Genomic DNA, 20,418 nt, shown 5'->3' on the forward strand with positions numbered 1-20,418 from the left:
TAGCTACAAAACTTGAAGGATTATAGGTATTATAATAAACATTCAATGTAATTAGGTCAATGGCCATTTCAGGGATGATCAGTTCTTTTTAACTAAAAATGTAGTTCCAAATCTGATTATATGCTTGAATTCACAACTTCGTAGCAACTATAGTTGTTGAAACATCTTAAAATAATTCGTAAATGCCGCGTAAAATATGATAGTGGCAATACTGCGCTCTATATTTTTTTGCTTCTTGGCTTCGACATTTGTAGGTAGGTGCTTATTCCATTCTATTCAACTTTTTTAGTAAATATTTTGGTTCAATTAAGTAGTCTTTAAATAGTCAAATACTAGTAAATAATTCTTGATTTCTTAACGAAAGTGTTGTTATTTATTACTATGGCAAGTCTTGGAATCAGGAAAATACCGGCTGTCATGTCTGTCAAATTTCTAACAATCAATTTAGTTCGTGTCGTCAAGTTTTGTTTACAGTCGTGTATTGTACACAATATCTTGTAGAATAAACTATAAAATAAAATTCAGTGATCAAGATGAAAGTAGAAGCTGCTCCGCCGTCAGACAAACCTAAAATACCTTTGCCGACCCTTTCGCAAATTAATGCTGATCGAATAACTCAGGTAAGTGAGGTTATCCATTTCATAACATTGGTTAATACAATTATAAAAGTAGCAGTTAAACGCCTATTATATGTATTAAAAGTAGGCCTATAGCATGCTTATCCATTTGACCTATATTAACAAAGTGGTATAATGACATCATCTTTAGGATTCAACCATAGATTTTACTGAAAATAACATGAATTCCAATGGATGTCAGACTTTACAGAATCATAGAATCATTTTAAGTTTGCTTTGCTCTGAATTCCTATCTAAACCATTAAACAACATGCTAACTATAAAGTTTATAATAAGTTTCAATAATAAACAGCAATAGTTGAGGTTAGTTTTTTTAATTCCTTTTTCTACAATAATTAGTCATCGCTCATCAGTTCTCTTTTGATAGAAACATTAAACCAAAGGCATCTAACCTACTTAATAAAAGGTTTTTCTATTTGCAAAATGTAAGTGTACTTGTTATATTTCTGCCTAACCCTGATAAGAAAACAAGTTTGAAGCTATTGTTCAATGTACACTGTGTTTAAGTATAAACAATTTGCTAACAATTTGTTTTTTGAACAGTGCCAGGTGAATTACTTAATAATATATACCTAATAGTTCCAAACCATAGTTATTTTATAAAGTAAATTGAAAAGGAATGTTCCAGTACCGATTGGATGATTTCTGTCTATTTCTTGCATTTGCCTTTATATTACCTACTTCATGAATAGTTTTCTTTCCATAGTAATTATTGAACAAACTGTGAAAGCACTACTATATCATTTGGAAACTAAATAAACTAACATACTATCTATTGTCAGAAAATTCAAAATGTTTTGTGCTGAAATTTGTACCCTGGTGTTGTGTATGAACATGGATGTTGGTTGTGTCTTTTAAAGTAGGGATCTTCTCATAAAAGTTTACTTTTCAGTACTTATAACAATAATGTGTGTGTGTGTGTGTGAGAGAAAGTCACCAAAATCCCTTGGGACAATGATACTCCTACATAGAGAATCAGGTCTAATATAAGTGGAACATGTTATGAATCTATGTATTCATCACAACATCTAGGCAGTCATGTTTAAACATAATTTTAATTTACAATGAGCCAACTGGTATTACATTATGTATTAAACCCATTAAACAAATCTATACAACTATCCACATGGAATTGTTTAACAAATCAACATGGTTGCATTGTTCACAGCTTGCTAATGAGTACTGGTCACCACAAACCAAGGAGAGCCACCTACCTTATGATGCTTCTATCGTGGAGTCAATCTACCAAGCAGAAATACTTGGATCCCAGTAAGTAACCAAAACTCCTCCAAATTATTCTATAACCATCAGTTTTAGTAGCACATCCCAATGTGGCAGGGCCTAAGTGATTTAAACAAATGAACAATTTGAGGGTCAACAGCCTTATAGAGTGGGGGCAATGACCTATTTATTTTTTTGCAAATACACCAGTTATTTTTGAAAATGGTGTTTCCATATTTTATTTCCTAGCATTAGATATTATTTAAAAATTGTGTAATTCAAATGTTAATATCTAAAAATTATATTTATTACAGAAAATTATTTATAAGTTTTTTTTTATTTTTTTAGAAGTTTCATAGTGAATTTTGAATTATGATGGTTAGTGCAAGTAGTTTGTAATAAAGTACTTGTTGCAGAAATCTAAATTGATAATATGTGTGTGGGTGCCTGTTTTGCACACAGCTATGCTTTTTCACTAAAAGTAAAGTTTTTTTCTTTTACACTAGTAGTTTTTATACTTAAGCAAGAATAACTATGGGCATGGCCATTCCAATACTACATTTTAGAAATAAAATTTTTGGTCTCTTAATATTTGAGGCACAGCTAAAACATTCAGGACAGTTAAAAGCAATTGTTTCACAGTATTTACCAAGATGCAAGGAGCATCTTCAGCTGCCAGCTATGTTACTATGGTTATTGTTCCTACATTAAAACTTCTTTAAACATTTCCAGTTTCTCAGTACGACGGATCATGATGCTGGAGTTCTCGCAGTACCTGGAGAACTATTTGTGGCCGCATTACAAGGCTGGGGAGGCGTCACAAGCGCACATGATGTCTATTATTGTTATGATCAACGAGAAGTTCCGAGAACGAGTTCCTGCTTGGCAGGTAAACATGATTTTGCCTAATTACTATTTTTGGGGTTTTGGCCCATGTTTATACAGTACCTTCATAATAGTACCATTTTCACTTTTTTAACTTCAAAAAAGGAGTTGACCTGTATGTATGTTTGTGCGCTATTATTTTGCGCTTAGCTGAACAAAATTCTTAGATCTTACATAAGGCTATTTAATTTTGACTAATGTAAGAAACATTCTGAGATCATGCGACAAAGCTGGTAGCCAGGTTTTTCCACTAAGATTACATTCACAACTGAATCCAATCTTCTCTCATACTGCAATTGCACCAACATAGCTGCAAACCACTCTTTTATTTATTTCCAGGCATTCTTAAAGAAACCAGAACACTTCCCAGCGTTCTTCGAGCAGGTGTTACGAGCTAGCGTCGATGAGGACCGCACGAGCTCCAACATGCGCGAACAAACAGCACTGTTGTTGTTCCTCAACCATTGCTTCGGCAGTATGGAGGTGCAGCTGTGCAGAGATCAGGTCAAACGGTTGGTCTCGCTCAGTATGTGGATCAGCTTGCAAGAAGGTTGGTTGCTATCGTATGAAGTAAAATTATAGGGCTGAGAGCTGTATGTTTATGGCAAAATCAATTATCCTTAGAGTAATCTAGTGTTGTGAGCGATTAACTGTATTTTTGAGTAAATTTTGTTCCATTCTTGTTAAATTAATATGCATGTCACAAAGAGTTAAAAAACTTTACATACCTATATACAGTAGAATCCGGATATAACGACCTTCAAGGGACCGACGATACTATGTCGTACTAACCGGACGACGCACAAAACGGACGGATTATTTCTTAAGTACATAACTTAACTTGTACATGCATACATAACTTACGAATATATATTATTATCTTCTTATATATATAAATGAATTGATGTTCGTTAGTCTCACTAAAACTCGAGAATGGCTGGACCGATTTGGCTTATTTTGGTTTTAAAATGTTCGTAGACATCCAGGGAAGGTTTAAACGATACGAAGTTTGTTGGGTCAGCTAGTCTTCTTATATATAAAAATGAATTGCTGTTCGTTAGTCTGACTAAAACTTCCGGAATGGCTGGACTGATTTTGTAGAGGTCCAGGGAAGGTTTAAACGATACGAACGCGGGGCGGGGGTGCGAGTGCGTAGGTAAACAAAACATTGCGCGTGTGTCGTTTTAACCGGACGTATTATAATAAATATTGGTCGCTATAAGCAGTTGGTCGCTTAAACCGGAGTCGCACTAAACGGTTATATTGTCTTAGTACCTATATACGAAATCTAACTTGAGTAAAGATTATCGTCGCTAAAACCGATTAGTTGTTATAAGCGAAGTCGTTATATATGAATTCTACTGTAGTAATTGAAACCTGTTGTAAATAAGAATTTGTTTACGAAATAGTGTCTGCCTAGTGTCCCTAGGTAATTTATGTAGTTATTTTTATGTACTCCATTTCATTCGTCTTCACTCGATTCGCAATTTATTTTCCTGCTTCTAACATAAGGTAACTTTAATATGGACTTATATGCAGGTCGGCGAAACCAAGAATTCAAAGCAGTGCCAAAGTGGCGGAAGTACTGGCGCGCCATTCAGAAGAAAGATAAACCAGAGTTGTTGGAGAAACTCAGTTGGGAGCGCCTGTATCTACAGAGGTTGATGATCAAGTTCATGCGAATACTTGAGAGTATACCCGAGACTGGAGATTTGGATGCCCATGCCGTGAGGTGAGGGTTTTGAACCTGATTATTGTTTATAAGTAATTTTCTTTTGTGCGTCCTTGACCTCATGTTTCTTTGGTTGACATTTTAGTTTAACACTGTACTTATAACATTTTGGGGTAATTATCAATGAAGATAGCTGCTGTGCTTATATGCGAAATCGGTAATCATGCAAATAATAGACTACCAAAAATTTTATGGTGATGAAAGTTTTACCAAAACTAAACATTTCCAGATACTGTGAGCGGTTCCTGGAGCTGATGATAGACCTGGAAGCTCTGCTGCCGACGCGCCGTTTCTTCAACACAGTGATGGACGACTGTCACCTGGTCGTGCGCAGTCAGATGTCGGCACTCACGCGCAGGCCTGAGGGACAGCTGTTTTCACAGGTCAGTCATAATAATATGTGGGTGATGGGCATACGAGTTCAGTACCATAGTTTTACACATAATCAACTTAACTGTTGTTGATAATTTAAAAAATAATTTATGTAGATAATTGTAACTGCTGTTATGCTCGTGAGTCGACCATCCACTACAGCTTTATTTGACTGTGCTGCTAAATTACTATTTAATTTTACGAATTTTAGGGTGTTTCGAATTTCGGCGTAACAGATAGCATTTTTTTTCTTATCATTACCAATTTATCAACATATAATAACTCTACTAATATAGTTTCAAAGTAAAGTACTGATGTTGACATGCAATTATTTTTGCGACACTATTTTTCAGCGTAGTTTACCATATTGGGTGACCAAACGATTCTCCATTCCAAATGGCGCGTCCCAACAACATTTTAGGACATTGAAACATTAAATTAGTTGATCAGGAAAGAAAACAAGTTTAACTATATTAGCTGTGTTTAATAACGTAAATCCAAAATGATTATAAATGCGTTTCGTCATCATACAGTTTGACATAAAAGAAAGTCCAAAGTAGACATAAATTGGAACATACAAAATTATACTTATTCTTATATTTGTTAGTGCAAGAGAGCAATGTATATATTTATATGATATACTTATATAAATTCATAGCAACTACAGCTGCTAAACATTGAAAACGGACGGACATTAGGCTCTTAAAATATACATAGACACATATAAATTGTAAAATATTGTTAAGCCTCATAACTTTATATTACATACATTCTTTTCTTTTGTACATCCGTAGAATAATACCATGTTAAAGTAATGTCAGTTGTTAGTAATTTTATAAATTTAGTCATTTTTGTTAAATCTTAATATCAATTTAAGTATCTTTTGTGAGCAATCAATTACGATTCGAGAGATCCTAGACTTTTACACCTTGACATGGTTTTTGTCATGAATATTTTTGTCACTGGACATGTAGCACTAGTTTCGACTTATACAAACAATAACGGACATACATATTTACAACAGCTCTTTGTCTTTTTTAATTTAGCCAATTCCATATAATATGTAATCAATATCTGATAACATGTAGCGCCACACCATCGGGTTACCATATCCACTTCTCTTTCACATCTTTTAATCGCATTACAGGGCTAATAAAACTGATTAATTTACTACTCCAATTACAATAATAAATGCTTACAGTTTATAAGACACTCAGTTTCCATACATATTAATACATCACAGTTAGGCAAACTTATAAAATTCGGACAGTGGATAACTTCGAAGAATAAGAGAGAAATCTTATGTACTAAGTTGATGTTTCTAGTCTATAATGATATGAGGCACAATTTACAAGGCACGCGCTTTTGTACACAGATCATGTAACTGTGAAACTTTGAGTATAATATTTAACAATAAATGTTATTATTACAACTATTCATGGCTAACTAGTGTATAACTTCATTTTCATCACAGTACAACACATTTAAATATGCCACATTCATACTACATCTGTGCCTCTACTAATGTGGAAGCTAGTGTGTATCGGCTAAACAACTATTTATAAACATGAGATTCTAATTAATATTCGTTGATATGTCAGTAATTCCCTCCATTCATGTGAGTCATCTCGTCGCCCCACTCCCCAGTAGGCACAGGTTCTGCATAACAACAACTCTTGCGCAACAAAAACGTTACGTGTGACTGTCGTACTATGCACACATAGAATATTAAAATAGCCTGAAGGAGATTCACAAAAATGTGTGCGTATAGTAATTCATCAATGTTGAGCCAGGACAGTAGTAGAAACAGCCATGCTGTCGTCATAATGAGGAACAGTTGTAGGAATAAATTAAAGCTGAAACAAAAAAAAATATAAGCTATCATTTAAGCCTTACATCATCAGTCTTTTTATCGTACCCCTGCTTAATAATTAGGATAACTCGATAAATTAAGTATGTATGTAGAATTAATACATACCATCCTTTGAGTTTATGGTGAATCCTGCCATAAATGTTTATCCTTTTTATTATTTTCAATGTGGTCACATAAAAGAATACATTGAAAATTATCGTGAAGGCAACTGGGGTGAAGAATATCGCGATGCCAAGCAATCCTGGAAAAAAGATAATATAACATTATATAGGACTAAACTAACTTCCTTTTCACTGCTTTTAATAATGTTTTCTTTACTAGAGTTTTTGTTACAAACTAGGTTTCGTCCGAGACCCTCTCTACGCCAATTCTCAATCGGTTCAGCCATTCTAACGTGAAACCTTAATCAATTACTTTCGCATTTACAATATGTATAGGTAATAAGGACTATGATCATTCTTACCAATAGTTTCCTGTTCCACATCGTCAACTATGATTGACGATGAGAACTGTATCCTCGTCTTTCTGTTAGGATTAGTGCCGGTGTCGAGTAGGAAATGCGCGCATATCGCCATGCCGGCCATGATGAGAACGCTGAACCACACCACGCTCGAATAATAGCAGTATTTGCGCACATCTGTCACGCGCAGGAACACGTTACGCGATCTGAAAATACAATATAGTCATGAAACAATGGTTTTGTTCACATTTAAATTCTTGTTTTATCTAATTCATCTCTCGTGGCTATTTTGTAGTGCATTCGGAACCGGTAGTTTTGATATTTCAGTAGTTTCAATGGAAAAGTTTACAATTCTAAAATAGGCTTACTTAAAAGTCTTCCAAACATAAAATCCGAAACTGTTCAACCAGAAGAAAGCTGCCAGTAGACTGATGTACAGGATGATATCTGAAAACATAAAAATAACATATTTTATTTATTCTTTTTAAATAACAATAAAACGTTGTGCATTTATCATAAGTTTACTTACCAGTAACCATAAAGCTGACATGATTACTGAACTCAGTGAATATCCTCACCAAGTCTGCTGCCTGACTGACTATTAAACACATGTTGATAGTCGTGATAATGTTCCCGGCTAAATCTCGGAGTGTAGGTAGTACAAAGTATATAACTGCCACCAGTAAGAACAGGATCATGGCAATAGCATGGAACACAGGGTTCAGGATCTTCTTCATGAGGAAACTGACATCTTTCCAATTTATTTTGACCTCGGGCACACACACTAATGCATAGGAGCCTGTTATGTTAGCTGCTTTTTTTGTTTGTGAGTCTTTTTGCGTTACTAATATCTGAAAGTAAATTAATGTTATAAATATGAGAACAAAATAGAAACATTATCTAAATTATTTATTTTTGTCTAAATCCAAACTTGTTGACAGCAAAATTTACCATTTTGTGTCACATAAAACATGGCTAATTTTATTCAATCCAGAGCCATTGTCAAGTTCCATTGAAATCTGTTTTTTATGTGCATTATAATGATTTGAGTCACCTAATGACTCAGATTTGAGGAAGCCAAATAATGTGAAAGTTTTTTGTATGTCAGTCACTGATAAATAATGATTTGTTTAAAATTGCTCTTTGACTAGGTCAAGATAGTAGGTTAGTACAGATTTAAAAATAATCAAATAGACAACAATAATATAATTTATGTCTACTTTGGTGTTTAAAAATTTTTGATGCTTAGTCCGCATCAAAAAATTTTATTTGCGATTTGTGTTATCAATAAATTCAAACATTTCTTCCGGGATGTACCATCCTGCTTTAAACAGACATTTCATGATATGAGATTCAAGGCTGTACTACTCTCATAGCTAAAGTTGGATTTTTTTTTTTTGCTATAAGATATTTTATGCATGTGAAACAGGCTGTATTTATGCATCTTTATATTATGTTACAAACCTTATCCATGCAGTATTTAGCTTGGTTGTGAATGTATGATGAAGGTTCTTTCTCCTCTGGTATTGATATACTGTCATGCAAACTAAATGTGCTCATCACTGGTTCCTCTTTCACATCTGAGCTGGGTTGATGATTTATTATGTGGCGTAAACGGCCATCTGTTAATAAATTAAGCCTGGAAAGTACAATTTTCAGTTTAGAATATAATTATAGGTGAAGTATAATAAACAAAGGTAAAAGGTTGTTACATACTTATCCTCAGATTTTTCTATATCAAATATAGCTCTCTGTTGTGTGGTGGCACAGTCCGGCACACCATAGACATAGTTAAAGTATTTTACTTTGGCATCGTTGCCATCTTCAGTCTTAAATTGTGGCGTCCACAAACCTGAAATTACAAACAGAATATTTTAGCTACATAGCATTAACAAAAAATAGAGTGCTTTAATTTGTTTTGTTAGACCTTCGGTTTTTTTAGCAAGTGCTGTTCACAGAAGTTTCTGGGTGAATAGAAATGATTAGGCAGCAGTAATTTCTTAACAATAAATAAGACGTATTCAGCGTTATTTGTGTGTACTCACTCTGGTTGTACTGTTCGGCTAGTCTGCAGACCCCGTCCACCACGATCTCGTTGTGTTCGCAGCATTTATTTATCTTAACCCCATTCTGCTTGTCCGATAGTTCATTGAGATCCGTCTCCCCGACTTCCGCGTGCACTTGATGCGCACTACACAATAATGCCAGTGTTAACACTACTACATACATGTTGTTATTGAATCTTTTTTACTTTCATCACAAAGTACTTGTCGTTTATCGATACACCGTTTGTCATACAATAAGGCACTTCTTTCTATAAATACGAACACAAATCATAGTATAACCATGTAAATCGATGTCAAAAGACATTCATGTTATTTTAAAACTATAAGTTTTGATTCTTTGGATTGTATTCGGACTTCGGGGAATCTGAAGTCGGTTCGTTTCGTTTGCGTTTCCGCTCGCTGCACTCGCTAGCGAAGTTTGACGTTTGTTAAAATGTTTAGCTTTTTCGTAACGCTGCGTTAGCGACTGATCTTGACACCTTGCCTTTTAAGTAAAACTTACGCAGCAAAAAAAATTAAGAGCTTTACTTTAAAACATTAACCATGTTTTAAGACAATTTTTAAATCAATACGTAGCATAGTTTTGTATAATTAATAAATTTAAAATGCATGCTGTATTTGTGACCAAGGAAGGTGGGAAATAATTTTGCTGGTTTCACGCACACATCCATTACCCGGCAATTTATATTCATGCATCTTTCTTAAATTCGGTGGCTAAACACGAATCGCAATAAAATTAATTAATTTGCACCTCTTACTAAATTTGACGATAAAGGCACTCGGCAATTAATTTGTCGATGATAGGTAGTGAAACTTAGTAAAGTTGCAGTTTTGTAATGTTATTCGGAAATACAAGTTTTGAAAAAAAAGACAAGATAATAATTAAAATATATTTATTTGTATTATACATATTTACTACCAAGACCAACATGCATTCTTGAAAAATATATTTATTATTAATTACTTAGGAACTTATAATTATTTAAATCTTACATTGTAGTATTTACATCCAGTGTAAATAGTTTCAATCTTAAATATCGTAATAAAATCTATGTAATAAAAATATAGATAACTTCCCACTTAAGCTACACTTAAGTTATGGCACATTTATTGTTAATTAAATTTAAAAACCTTAAATATCAGATCTTTTTGGATTGGCTCAGTAAAATATCAGCTCAAAAATATAAATTAGGTACGTACGCTCTCAAATATTTAGTTTACATAAAATTGTTTTGAAAAATAAAATTATCTTGAATAGGTTATATAGATAAAATTGTTATGTATACTCAATTAGCACATTTTTATCCAACTAATTTTTGCGTAGGTACTCATTCCAGTCGGCTCAGAAACGAGTAGATGCATTTATAAATAGCTTATTTGCACATGCCATTGTTCCATTATCAACACATGTGATAATATTGTAGGAACAACTATAGCACTGAACATAAATAACATCTTAATATCAATTATAATAGCTATAGTATTTCCCGTTGACTAGTTGTAATATTTTTTAGATGTATGTAAATGTGACATGAAACATGACAAAAGTATATATAATGGCTGAAAATGATCCTTAATTGAGCCTGACCTCCACGGTGTCATCGCCCAGTATTTCCTGGTCATCCGAGTCATCATGTGGGCTGAGTTTCTCCGCCAGGGGTCGACTGATGCACAGACAAACGTTTTCGCTGGCCATGCCTCTCATTGCACGCCGTCTTAAGAGCACGAGCAGTATGAAAATTATAACGCCTTGGAGACAGTTGAACGTGTCCATTATTTTCCTGAAATACAGAATAAGTTTGTTTAATACGTAGGTACTTGTATTTTTTATGTGCTTAAACATAACTTCATACGTATCATCAACAGAATCACCAATATCAGTAGGTACAGACCAGTAGTTCTAGAACTTTTAATAATTTGCATTTGAAAAAATACTATTCGCATTGGAGATTGAGGATGGGCTAAAACAGTAGATGACTTACCAAACAATATGCGCTGATCCATGAGCAAAACTGGCGATCTCGAACACCCAGGAAATTCCCATGACTAGGAACAGCTTTAAGGATAGAAGGAACCTACAAATATTAAATTCATGGTCAAATTACATCCACAGCAAAAAAAAACTATTTATAAAGCTTTAATAAAATACAACTTATATCTTACTTGTGTTTAAGCACGTTCAGAGTGTTGACTTCATATTTTCTTGTTTGCTTCCACAAATTGTACGATGTTAGACCAAATAGACAAACGTTGGCTGCGATAAGGACCGCGACAGGGCCGTAGAAGAAGATCCAAGTTTCTGTGCGACCTGAAATTGAAATAAAGCCAATATATCATCTATTACCATAAGGTAAACAAGAAAGAAAGTGACTTTTTATAATTTTACTTCTACGTGAAACCCATGTAGAATTACACGAATAAAAATAAAAGAGTTATTAGATTCCTGAATGTTATATTTACCATTGAACCAACAGCTACCATCTCCGAAACCTGGTTTGAAGTGTTCACCTTCGGCGAAGTTAGCAATGAGGGTGACGGTCAGGAATAACAGTGTGCAGCCCCAAGCGTAGCAACTGTAGTAGAAATACTGTTTCCTCTCCGTTTTCTTTAAGTAAGTCGAATCACTGTTTGGAAAAAAAAGGAGACATTAAACATAAAAAAATAATTATTATTTGGCTTATACAAAGTTTTGGGGGTCAAGCGTTGAAACTTACAGCACTGTGCGAAAGACGTTGATGGAAATAACATTCATCCAGAAGAATGTGGCCATCATCCAGGTGTAGACAAGAAACCCTGGAAGGAAAGAAATGCAAGTTTGACATAGATTCGCAGATATATAATAACTATGCCTACATTACATGTAAGAAGTTGGCATATTTACCTGTTACAGTACAAAGCTGGCCTCTAAATCCTGGGCTCAGTTGCAGTATTCCCAAAGACAAGAATCCTAGCGCCATACTAACGCACATACACATGTAACAGAGTCCCTGTAGATCCCTGAAAATAATCAATAATGTTGATAGATAATACAAAATGGGCGTATCGTAGTTTTATACGAAGCAGTGAACTGACTTTTATCATAATATACACCATTAAGAGAATTTCTTGTCCTGTGTTCTCGTTCGCAATCAATATTTTTTCATATTACTTATGTACAAACAAAACTTAATCTTATGTACCTACTTTCTCATTGTCTCAGAGTCATTCTATGAATAGCGCTCAGGAATGAGCTAATCGACTAAATGTCTCTTCGCAGAAACACAGTGAATATCAAATATCAATGATGAGCTTTTAATTTGAAACCTGTAGGTTTAATTAAGTTTCACTTACCTCAGTTGTGGCAAGAAGGTGTAAACAGCAATAGTTGCGACGAGGAAAATAACTGACACTAAAGTTAATATCCCACTGGTTTCGATGTCACTGGTCTTGGATATCTCTTCGAAGCACACTATGGCCACTGGGACGGTGCCCTGAGATGGGTCACTGTTGTTTCTGTACATTTCTGCGACGCAAAATCTGGCGAAAAATAGGACCGTTAATTACAATCAGTACTCTTTGAATTAAAAAAAAGCTGTTGTTCTAGCGCTTATAAGACCTTTCCTGCTTTTATTGCGTGCCACCATGACGTCATTGACATATAAATATATAGACATAGAGGAAAATAAAATAATTAATACTAATTTTGCGAGGTGTATCTTTTTTATAGCATTATTAAATTGTAGCTTTTAATTTCGTAAGCAATTTTCCTTATAAGACTTATAACGAATATTCTTTACGCACAAAGATGGTGGGAAATATGAACTTTCGATGGCTTTGATACTCACTCAGAGGGGTCTTCAACAAACACGAAGCTTGGCGAATCGTTAGTGGAAACTTTTGTACCATCCAGTATAATATCTCTGAGAACCATGCGTCCTGCTGTGCAGTTAAGCACATTTAACTTCTCTGTACCGCAATATCCTCTCGGTAATAAGATTTGGTTCCCTGGACAGCATTGCATTAGCGGTGGTGTCGTTGACAATGCAACACTGCACCCAGCCAGCACTAATAATATAATTTCCTGAAAATTAAATTATTCATTCATTAATTAGACATTACAATACTCGTACACAGTGCCCGGGGCGGCGCGGCGCGTCAATCGTTATCACGTTCTTTCTTTATCTTTGACCTCTGAAGTTATAAACTATTAAAACAAATTACGGGGTACTAAAATCTGTAATATTTTATAATTAACATGTTTATTAGATTACGATGTAATTATTACATTTCAAATGTAATTTGATCATAGATTAGCTAGCTGGAACTATACAAATGAAGGAGGTTAGGTTAAATCCGGCAAAATGCTATTATGTCTATCTGTATCTACAGTAAATATTGACTATCGACCGGTACTCTAGGGTCATTGTGTAATTTTAACTTGGTGCATTTGTAATAACAACATGATAACACTTGGATATTTGACATCGGGCAGAGACAATGACTGTTTAGTGTCCACAACGTTCGGCTCAACCTCTGTGTGATAGTTTGTTGACCTGTTTCATAATTATACTTTTTATTTATCGATTTCATTGTTTGTTTTAGTGCGATTATTAGAACCCTTACATGAATGTCAATGACCCATGCTTAAGAGCGTGTACGCTCGGCGCGTGATGTCAACTTTAGGTAATTCAACGCAAAAAACCGCGCAGACTAGCGTCGCGGCTGTGTGCGTGCCTATCATACTTCACGTATAGTCACACAAACCATTTTGATCCTTTCGAGTGAAATTGGTGGAACAAAAAATATATTATTTAGTAAATAGTTAATAGCGGGAAAATAGTGTAAGTCTATGGATGTCTAAAATATAAAAGCATGAAAATAAGTCGTTAATACTTACACTCTTTTGCAAAAAAATCGGGCACCTATGAAAACCTTGGTTTTGAGGACTTTCTGTATATTACATACAATGTTCAACAGTACTAAATAGTCGACTGATGATTAATGACAATGTTAAGAGTTTCTGTATTTGAACCGATTTCAAAAAAAGAAAGGTGGTTTCAATTAGATTGTTTTGTGATTGTTCTCAATTTGATTGTTCTCGATTTCTCAAAGACGCCTGGACCGATTTGAAAAATTGATTGTTTATATGAATGGTCCAGTCCATCCAGACCGAAAAATTGTGGTCAAATAACAACAATTGCCGGAAAGCCAAATATTGGTGAAGAGCTTGGGTTTACCATTGCAAATAAAGTTTTAAGTTATCTATCCTATATGCTTCAAAAGTTATGCGAGATCAAAAGTCAAAATTTGGGTACATCCAAAATGAAAAAAAAAAAAATATAGCTCGATTGGTAACAGACATCTGCAATAAGTGATTTCTAGCCTAAGGAGTCCGCCATATTGGATTTAGACTCGCGACACATTTTTTTTCGAGTTATTCATAGCAAGCACTTTCATTTGATACCCATATCGTAGGAATACATTAAAAACATTTTTTTCTCCATCTTGGGTATACCGCCATATTGGATATAGAATCATACATTGTCATTAAAACTGAACATTCAAACAAAATTTCAACTCAATCGATAAAAAAAATATGGTTCAAAATTGAGCTTTAAATAAAATAGTAATGTATCAAGATTTGTTGGTCGCGCTTGAAATGTACTCTATTCTCGGTATCCACGGCAGAGGTTATTCACCCTACGCGATGTGACGGAGCGACACGTCCTCTCTCTGTGAAGCCTTGCGGCGGTCTGGTTTGAGTTGACTCGCGTGCAGCGTTTTATAGTAGTTTTTAAATAATTTATAAAAAAATAAAATCGAGAGATTAAATTATAATATAAAGTTTATGTTTTAAAGAAAGAGTTATATTACTATAGTAAATAATTGTTATATTAAATTAAGTAAGATAGATAGGTAAAAAAAGCATTTGAAATTCACAATTTTTCACATTGTTAAAATATTTTTTTCTGAAAGATAGAGACCTAAATCAAAAAATGTTTTCAACTAACTATAGGCATGGGGATTTCGTCTATGAGTAAAAAAATAAATATGATTAGATTTGCCACTGCTTTCACATGAATTTAAGCTTCGAAATAGACGCTGAACGGGAATTTTATAAAACATCTGTTACGTTATAGGGGTTTTAAGTATTTAAACTACACAAATTGAAATTTATGTTCAATTAACTATATAGACAGTGAAATTACCTTGCGTTATTAAAAAATAACATAGTTATAGGATAAGTAGTTACTGAGAAACAGTGGTTTGAAAAGTACCATTTTAGGCCAAATGGCGCGCGGTTGACGTACACGCTCTTAAGCCAGAGAAACAATTGTGAGATCAATAAGATTGCATTCAATTTGAACTGCTTATCTTTGTAGCTTAAAAACCCACTTCTAAAAGGTATATAACTATAGATTCCCGTATAAATCACCGTGAACTTGCAATAAATCGCTGACTTATTGAAGCTGATCAAAGAAGTAGGTCGATCAACAATCAGAGGAGTAATGATATGTAAGTAGGGTAATTTAGTTAGCTTGGCGGGTAAGGTCACAGTCACGCCTACTGCCTACCTTGAGACCTGTGCATGTGGTGAAATACCCCGCCCTAGCAGAACTTTGAACCTTTGACCCTGGCCAAACTGAGTATCCTCCTAAAGCTTGGAAGAGAACTTATGAAGTGGCTTCTGCCTACGAGGTCAGCAGAGTTTTGCGCAAAGGAATCTTAGCACTTAGCATTTAGGGATTTTGAAGCTTTCTGACCATATACCTATGTAAGTCAAGAATTATCTCACTAATGAACAATGCTTCAGTGTCAAAATTAATTGATCAGAACATCAGTTGAATGAAACTATTCCATTTCTATAAGCAAGTGTCTGAACTTTGGCACAAACATGATCTACTTAGTGTACCTACATTAGCTGTGATAAACATGTACAGTCATGGGGAGTTTTCTCTGCCAAGTTATTACTTAGGTACTTAATTAATTATATTTACTTAAAACTGACGTACTATGTTTACCCTCCGAAGACATGTAGGCATACGTGCCAACGTGGTAATACGCAATCATCTTGTTCATTCTAAACTATATCTTCTCAATGGGGAAAACCAGATATCAAATATTCCGATGTTTATCTTACCCACTGTTTGCATGGTTGTATATTGTTATTATAGAATTAATGTCATTTTTCAGAAGTGTGATTCATTTAGAAAACAATAATATTTTTGTCAGTTTATGGCAATTCCAAAACGCCAGCGGAGATAATAGATATATGACTAATATCTTAAAAGCAATAAGTCTAATTGTGGCGAAATAAAATATCAATAAGATTTAACCAAACAGGCGTGAAGTTATTGTATGTTGTAATAAAAGATAAATCGCATGGAATTAATAATAATAACGTTTAAATTCCTAAGCGTTTATAAGACATACAGTATTATATTGTTTTCTATAGCATTCTATAGAGTATTCTATAGTTTAAAGAATTAAGTTCTTTGTTATGTTACAATGTTAAATGACCCACATTTTGCGTTGTCATCTGATAAACATCATCAGCTCATCTAATTGATCCAATAGATAGGTATTGTAAGAATCTTTCACTAACCTAAAGCGTGTTAATCACCATAGTTAAATGGAATTTGGCATAGGTACTCTAATAATCTGCAGCCTGAGAAAGGGCATTTCCTATCCGGGTTCGGGAAGTGTAACATCTCCTTATATAGGTAAAGTAATTTAGGTATACAACACCATCAATATTAATATTTGCAGTTTCAAACGAACCTTACTGCGATAATAATGGGAATAGATTATAATTATTAACTCAGTTTTATCTTAACAAATAAACCCAGCATAAATGTCTGACATGTGTATATAGACGATATAATGCGCGAATTAATACTAGACACTAATTAATGAAAATAATATGAGGTCGTGTCTTATCAGCAGTGCAAAACAGGCGCCGGTGGATGTAAACTGCCATTACATAGTAACGTATATCACAAAGAGTTTATTGTTTGTTTAATAGTGTAGGTTTTCTGACCTAACACAAAAAAAAATCTGATAAAATTCTCGTCCTATGACATTTTATTCGTCAAGTATTTCTGGGCCCTAGTAAGAATGGCGATGGCCAGTACAGATCAGAAAATTGGAAATTCTTGTAACATGCTTTAACAGGAATAAGGAGTAGGTTTCCTGATGTGTCGATATCAAGTAATTGTAGAGGAAAAAGATGAAATTGAGAGTAAATAGTGAGTTAACTTTAAAATACCGTTCCTATTGTTTTTTTTATTTTTATGTTGTGTAGCAAAAACACTCCTTCTGATATTATTCCTCGGATAACATCAAATCTTAAACTATCCTTTTGAATATAAATTGTAAACATTTATTAATAGGTACTCATTACGAAGCTATAGCTGTAACCATTAACCTTATCTTATGTTTGTGTCTACATCGTATTGAACTACCAATAGTTAAAGCTGCACAGGCCTTAACTGTAATAAAATTGATAACATCACTATCATATAAAAAGAGGAAATGTCATATACGCTTTCTATCACTCGAATGTTCTGCTGTGATGTACCATTGTCTGTACATTATGATTATGTGATGTCATGAGTACTTGCACAAATGTTTTAGATAAGGTGACAAATTATTGTTTATTGTCCAAGATCGAAGTGCATACCTATTTCTAAGATCATGAATTCGAAGAATTGTAAAGAGACAGTGTGTTAATCATCAAAAACAACTAATTATGATTATTAATACACATGTAATTAATGTATGGTTTCCTAGTAATAGTTTTGTAAAATGTGTACGTACGTACCTTCATAGAAGGTACTCTTATCACGATCAAATCATTGAATCATTATTCTCTTGAAAAACTATGAGTTTCTGTTTAATGATGATGACAAACAAATAGAAGATATAGATGTCGTGAGCCGTGACGTATTTAAATTTATAAGCCATTCATATTCAAATATTGAATGTTTGCACAGAAACATTAAAATTTAATACTACGCTTACCCACCTGTTCGTGTTAATGTGTGGGTGGATCGAATATGAGAATTTTAATGATATTGGGTTATATCAACCAGCTTAATGTATCTCTGCTTTCTAGCAATAGGGGTTACAAAAAAGCTGCTGTGCCACGTGAAAATTGCTTTGTAAAAGTAAAAAGTTATAGGTAATGAAACATTTTTAATTAAAATTACCTAAGTTCGGCGACATAACTGGCACAACAGAGAAACCATTTAATTTTGTAACGATGTTTTATAAGGTGTGAATGACCTGCCGCCACGAACAGACTAAAATTAAATAAATATTAAAATAAGAAGGTAAATGATCTTTCACTTCGCAAAGGGTAAGCTATTTCTGTTTCAAGTGCCAACTTATATTTAGCCTTACATGACAAGTGCATCGCCTTGAATGTTTTTTTTTTTCAATAGGTGAGGGAAAGTAATTTTGTACTTCATCTTTGAATAAATTCACCTACTATTGATAGTACCTACTATATGAACGGTTTTATATAAAAGTAAATAAACTCTGCAGAAACTAATAAAAACATGTCCAAAGGAATACGCGTATATTTATTGCGACTGGCGGCACAACGCAACCGGTTTTCAAGTAAGATAGGTCAAACTCGAAAATAAATCTAAAATTAGCCAGAATAATTGATTTAACAATATATAATTTTATTGCAGGTAGTAGGTTACTGTTTCATTGTTCGAAAGAGTTCATTAAAAGTTTGCCATTCCCTCCCCCTAAGGAGGACATCTCATGTATTCCCAAAAGGTGGTAAATTTCAAAACTTCAGATGATTTTTTTTGTATTTACATAATCGCACAGACACGTTTCCTAAATAACTAGTATTTAAACATTTTCACGCCTTAGCTTATTTATTTGACCCTCGTGTGCCTCGTGGTTGTTAAATATTGTAATTCGTTAATTGATATAAAATGGGGAGGCGTATACCGAATATAAGAACATAAAACGGCACGTGACAGACAAAGGAGCCACAAAACTGCAAATCATAACACCCCTGAAGATCCTGCAGTTTAAAAAAATAAATTATTCCGGATTATTTTCGAACAATGCACTTCTTACGATGAACACAATAATAACTTGGATTTATGTCACATTTACTCACCTTCATGTTAACTGATTCCTTATGAATATTTTTATCACTCACACAACATACACTGGATTCTCTCGTCCGAGTGCGATTGTCGAATGAATGCTGTTAATTACTATCGCATCACAGCGGCTCGTAATCGATTCTCGTTTTGAAATTTCCGTTTTGTATCGATATGTCTCGCGAATGACGCGTGTGGTCAGCACTGTCGTTGGAGGTTATACTATTCGCCGATGCCCTGTTATTCGATTTCTTGTTTTTGTGTAATATTCTGTATCGATACAAGGGAAGAATAAATTTTCTTTTCGATTCTACCTTCATCTACATATTCATGACATTCAAGTATAATTACTATTGAGATAAACCGTATATTTGAACGAGTGCAAAATTGGCTTTGTTGCATTCTAAAGACACCTGTATTTACTGAATTCAGTCTTAACCATATTATGAAATTATGTTTTTAGGTTACTTACATAATAATACTAAAGTAAAAATAATGCTAACAGGGTTCACGAATATGAGATCCGAGGTTTTTGTGGTTTTCAATTATGTTGTGTGTCGGTTATTTTATAAAAACAAGGCAAGTACTTGTTTGTAGCACGTCATTCCTTATGTATGATGCTTATTTACCGAAACAATAATTTATATTTTGTTGAGGTAGGTATAGGTACGCTTAAACCCGGCTGTGTTTTACAAAATAAACAGGATTTTACGGATATGAGTAGCGTATCCGCTGTCCATTATGACGGGGTGCGGATGTTTTGCGTGAATGGATTTTTATCTACTCGACGTAGAATGACAGTCGTGTATACCTAAAGCATCTGCATTGGGAACTCTTGGTTGCTGATCATTTACTTTCTTGTGTTAAATGCGTGATTTTTGCGGGTCCCAATTTCATTACATCACAGCTTTTCTTTTCTCCCAAACTACACCCACGGTTCACGTTTTCCGACGGATGAAAATGGTGATCGATCCTTATAAATATACCAATAGTTACTCACCTAAGAGTTTTGATAAGGGAAAAAGTATATAACACAATACAGAACATCACCACAATTTT

The 20,418-nt window shown here is 34.1% G+C and overlaps 3 protein-coding genes across 3 annotated transcripts in view; 1 reads left to right on the forward strand and 2 right to left on the reverse strand.

The window, feature by feature from the left end:
• The first annotated feature begins 413 nt into the window (after positions 1-413).
• Positions 414-20,418, forward strand: part of LOC110379105 (RNA helicase aquarius) — a 56,046-nt gene continuing 36,041 nt past the window's right edge. Inside the window, exons 1-6 of the mRNA XM_049848607.2 lie at positions 414-620; positions 1,807-1,907; positions 2,592-2,748; positions 3,084-3,294; positions 4,284-4,476; positions 4,706-4,859. Of these exons, the coding sequence (XP_049704564.2) occupies positions 534-620; positions 1,807-1,907; positions 2,592-2,748; positions 3,084-3,294; positions 4,284-4,476; positions 4,706-4,859 (903 nt within the window). The 5' untranslated portion in view covers positions 414-533. The remainder of the gene's footprint in view (positions 621-1,806; positions 1,908-2,591; positions 2,749-3,083; positions 3,295-4,283; positions 4,477-4,705; positions 4,860-20,418) is intronic.
• Positions 5,312-9,677, reverse strand: LOC110379110 (probable G-protein coupled receptor Mth-like 5). The gene is made up of 8 exons (XM_064039731.1): positions 9,227-9,677; positions 8,898-9,033; positions 8,646-8,820; positions 7,711-8,032; positions 7,550-7,628; positions 7,185-7,387; positions 6,827-6,962; positions 5,312-6,704 (listed from the first exon to the last, which is right to left on the reverse strand). Exons 1-8 carry the CDS (start codon positions 9,408-9,410, stop codon positions 6,446-6,448), a joined length of 1,494 nt encoding a protein of 497 aa, XP_063895801.1. The 5' UTR covers positions 9,411-9,677; the 3' UTR covers positions 5,312-6,445.
• LOC110379107 (probable G-protein coupled receptor Mth-like 3) lies at positions 10,569-19,597 on the reverse strand. Its single transcript, XM_021338628.3, has 9 exons — positions 19,374-19,597; positions 13,072-13,307; positions 12,578-12,763; positions 12,129-12,244; positions 11,962-12,040; positions 11,708-11,871; positions 11,411-11,555; positions 11,230-11,322; positions 10,569-11,028 (listed from the first exon to the last, which is right to left on the reverse strand). Exons 1-9 carry the CDS (start codon positions 19,377-19,379, stop codon positions 10,821-10,823), a joined length of 1,233 nt encoding a protein of 410 aa, XP_021194303.3. The 5' UTR covers positions 19,380-19,597; the 3' UTR covers positions 10,569-10,820.

The sequence above is a fragment of the Helicoverpa armigera genome, chromosome 20, assembly GCF_030705265.1.
Source record: "Helicoverpa armigera isolate CAAS_96S chromosome 20, ASM3070526v1, whole genome shotgun sequence".
NCBI lineage: Eukaryota > Metazoa > Arthropoda > Insecta > Lepidoptera > Noctuidae > Helicoverpa > Helicoverpa armigera.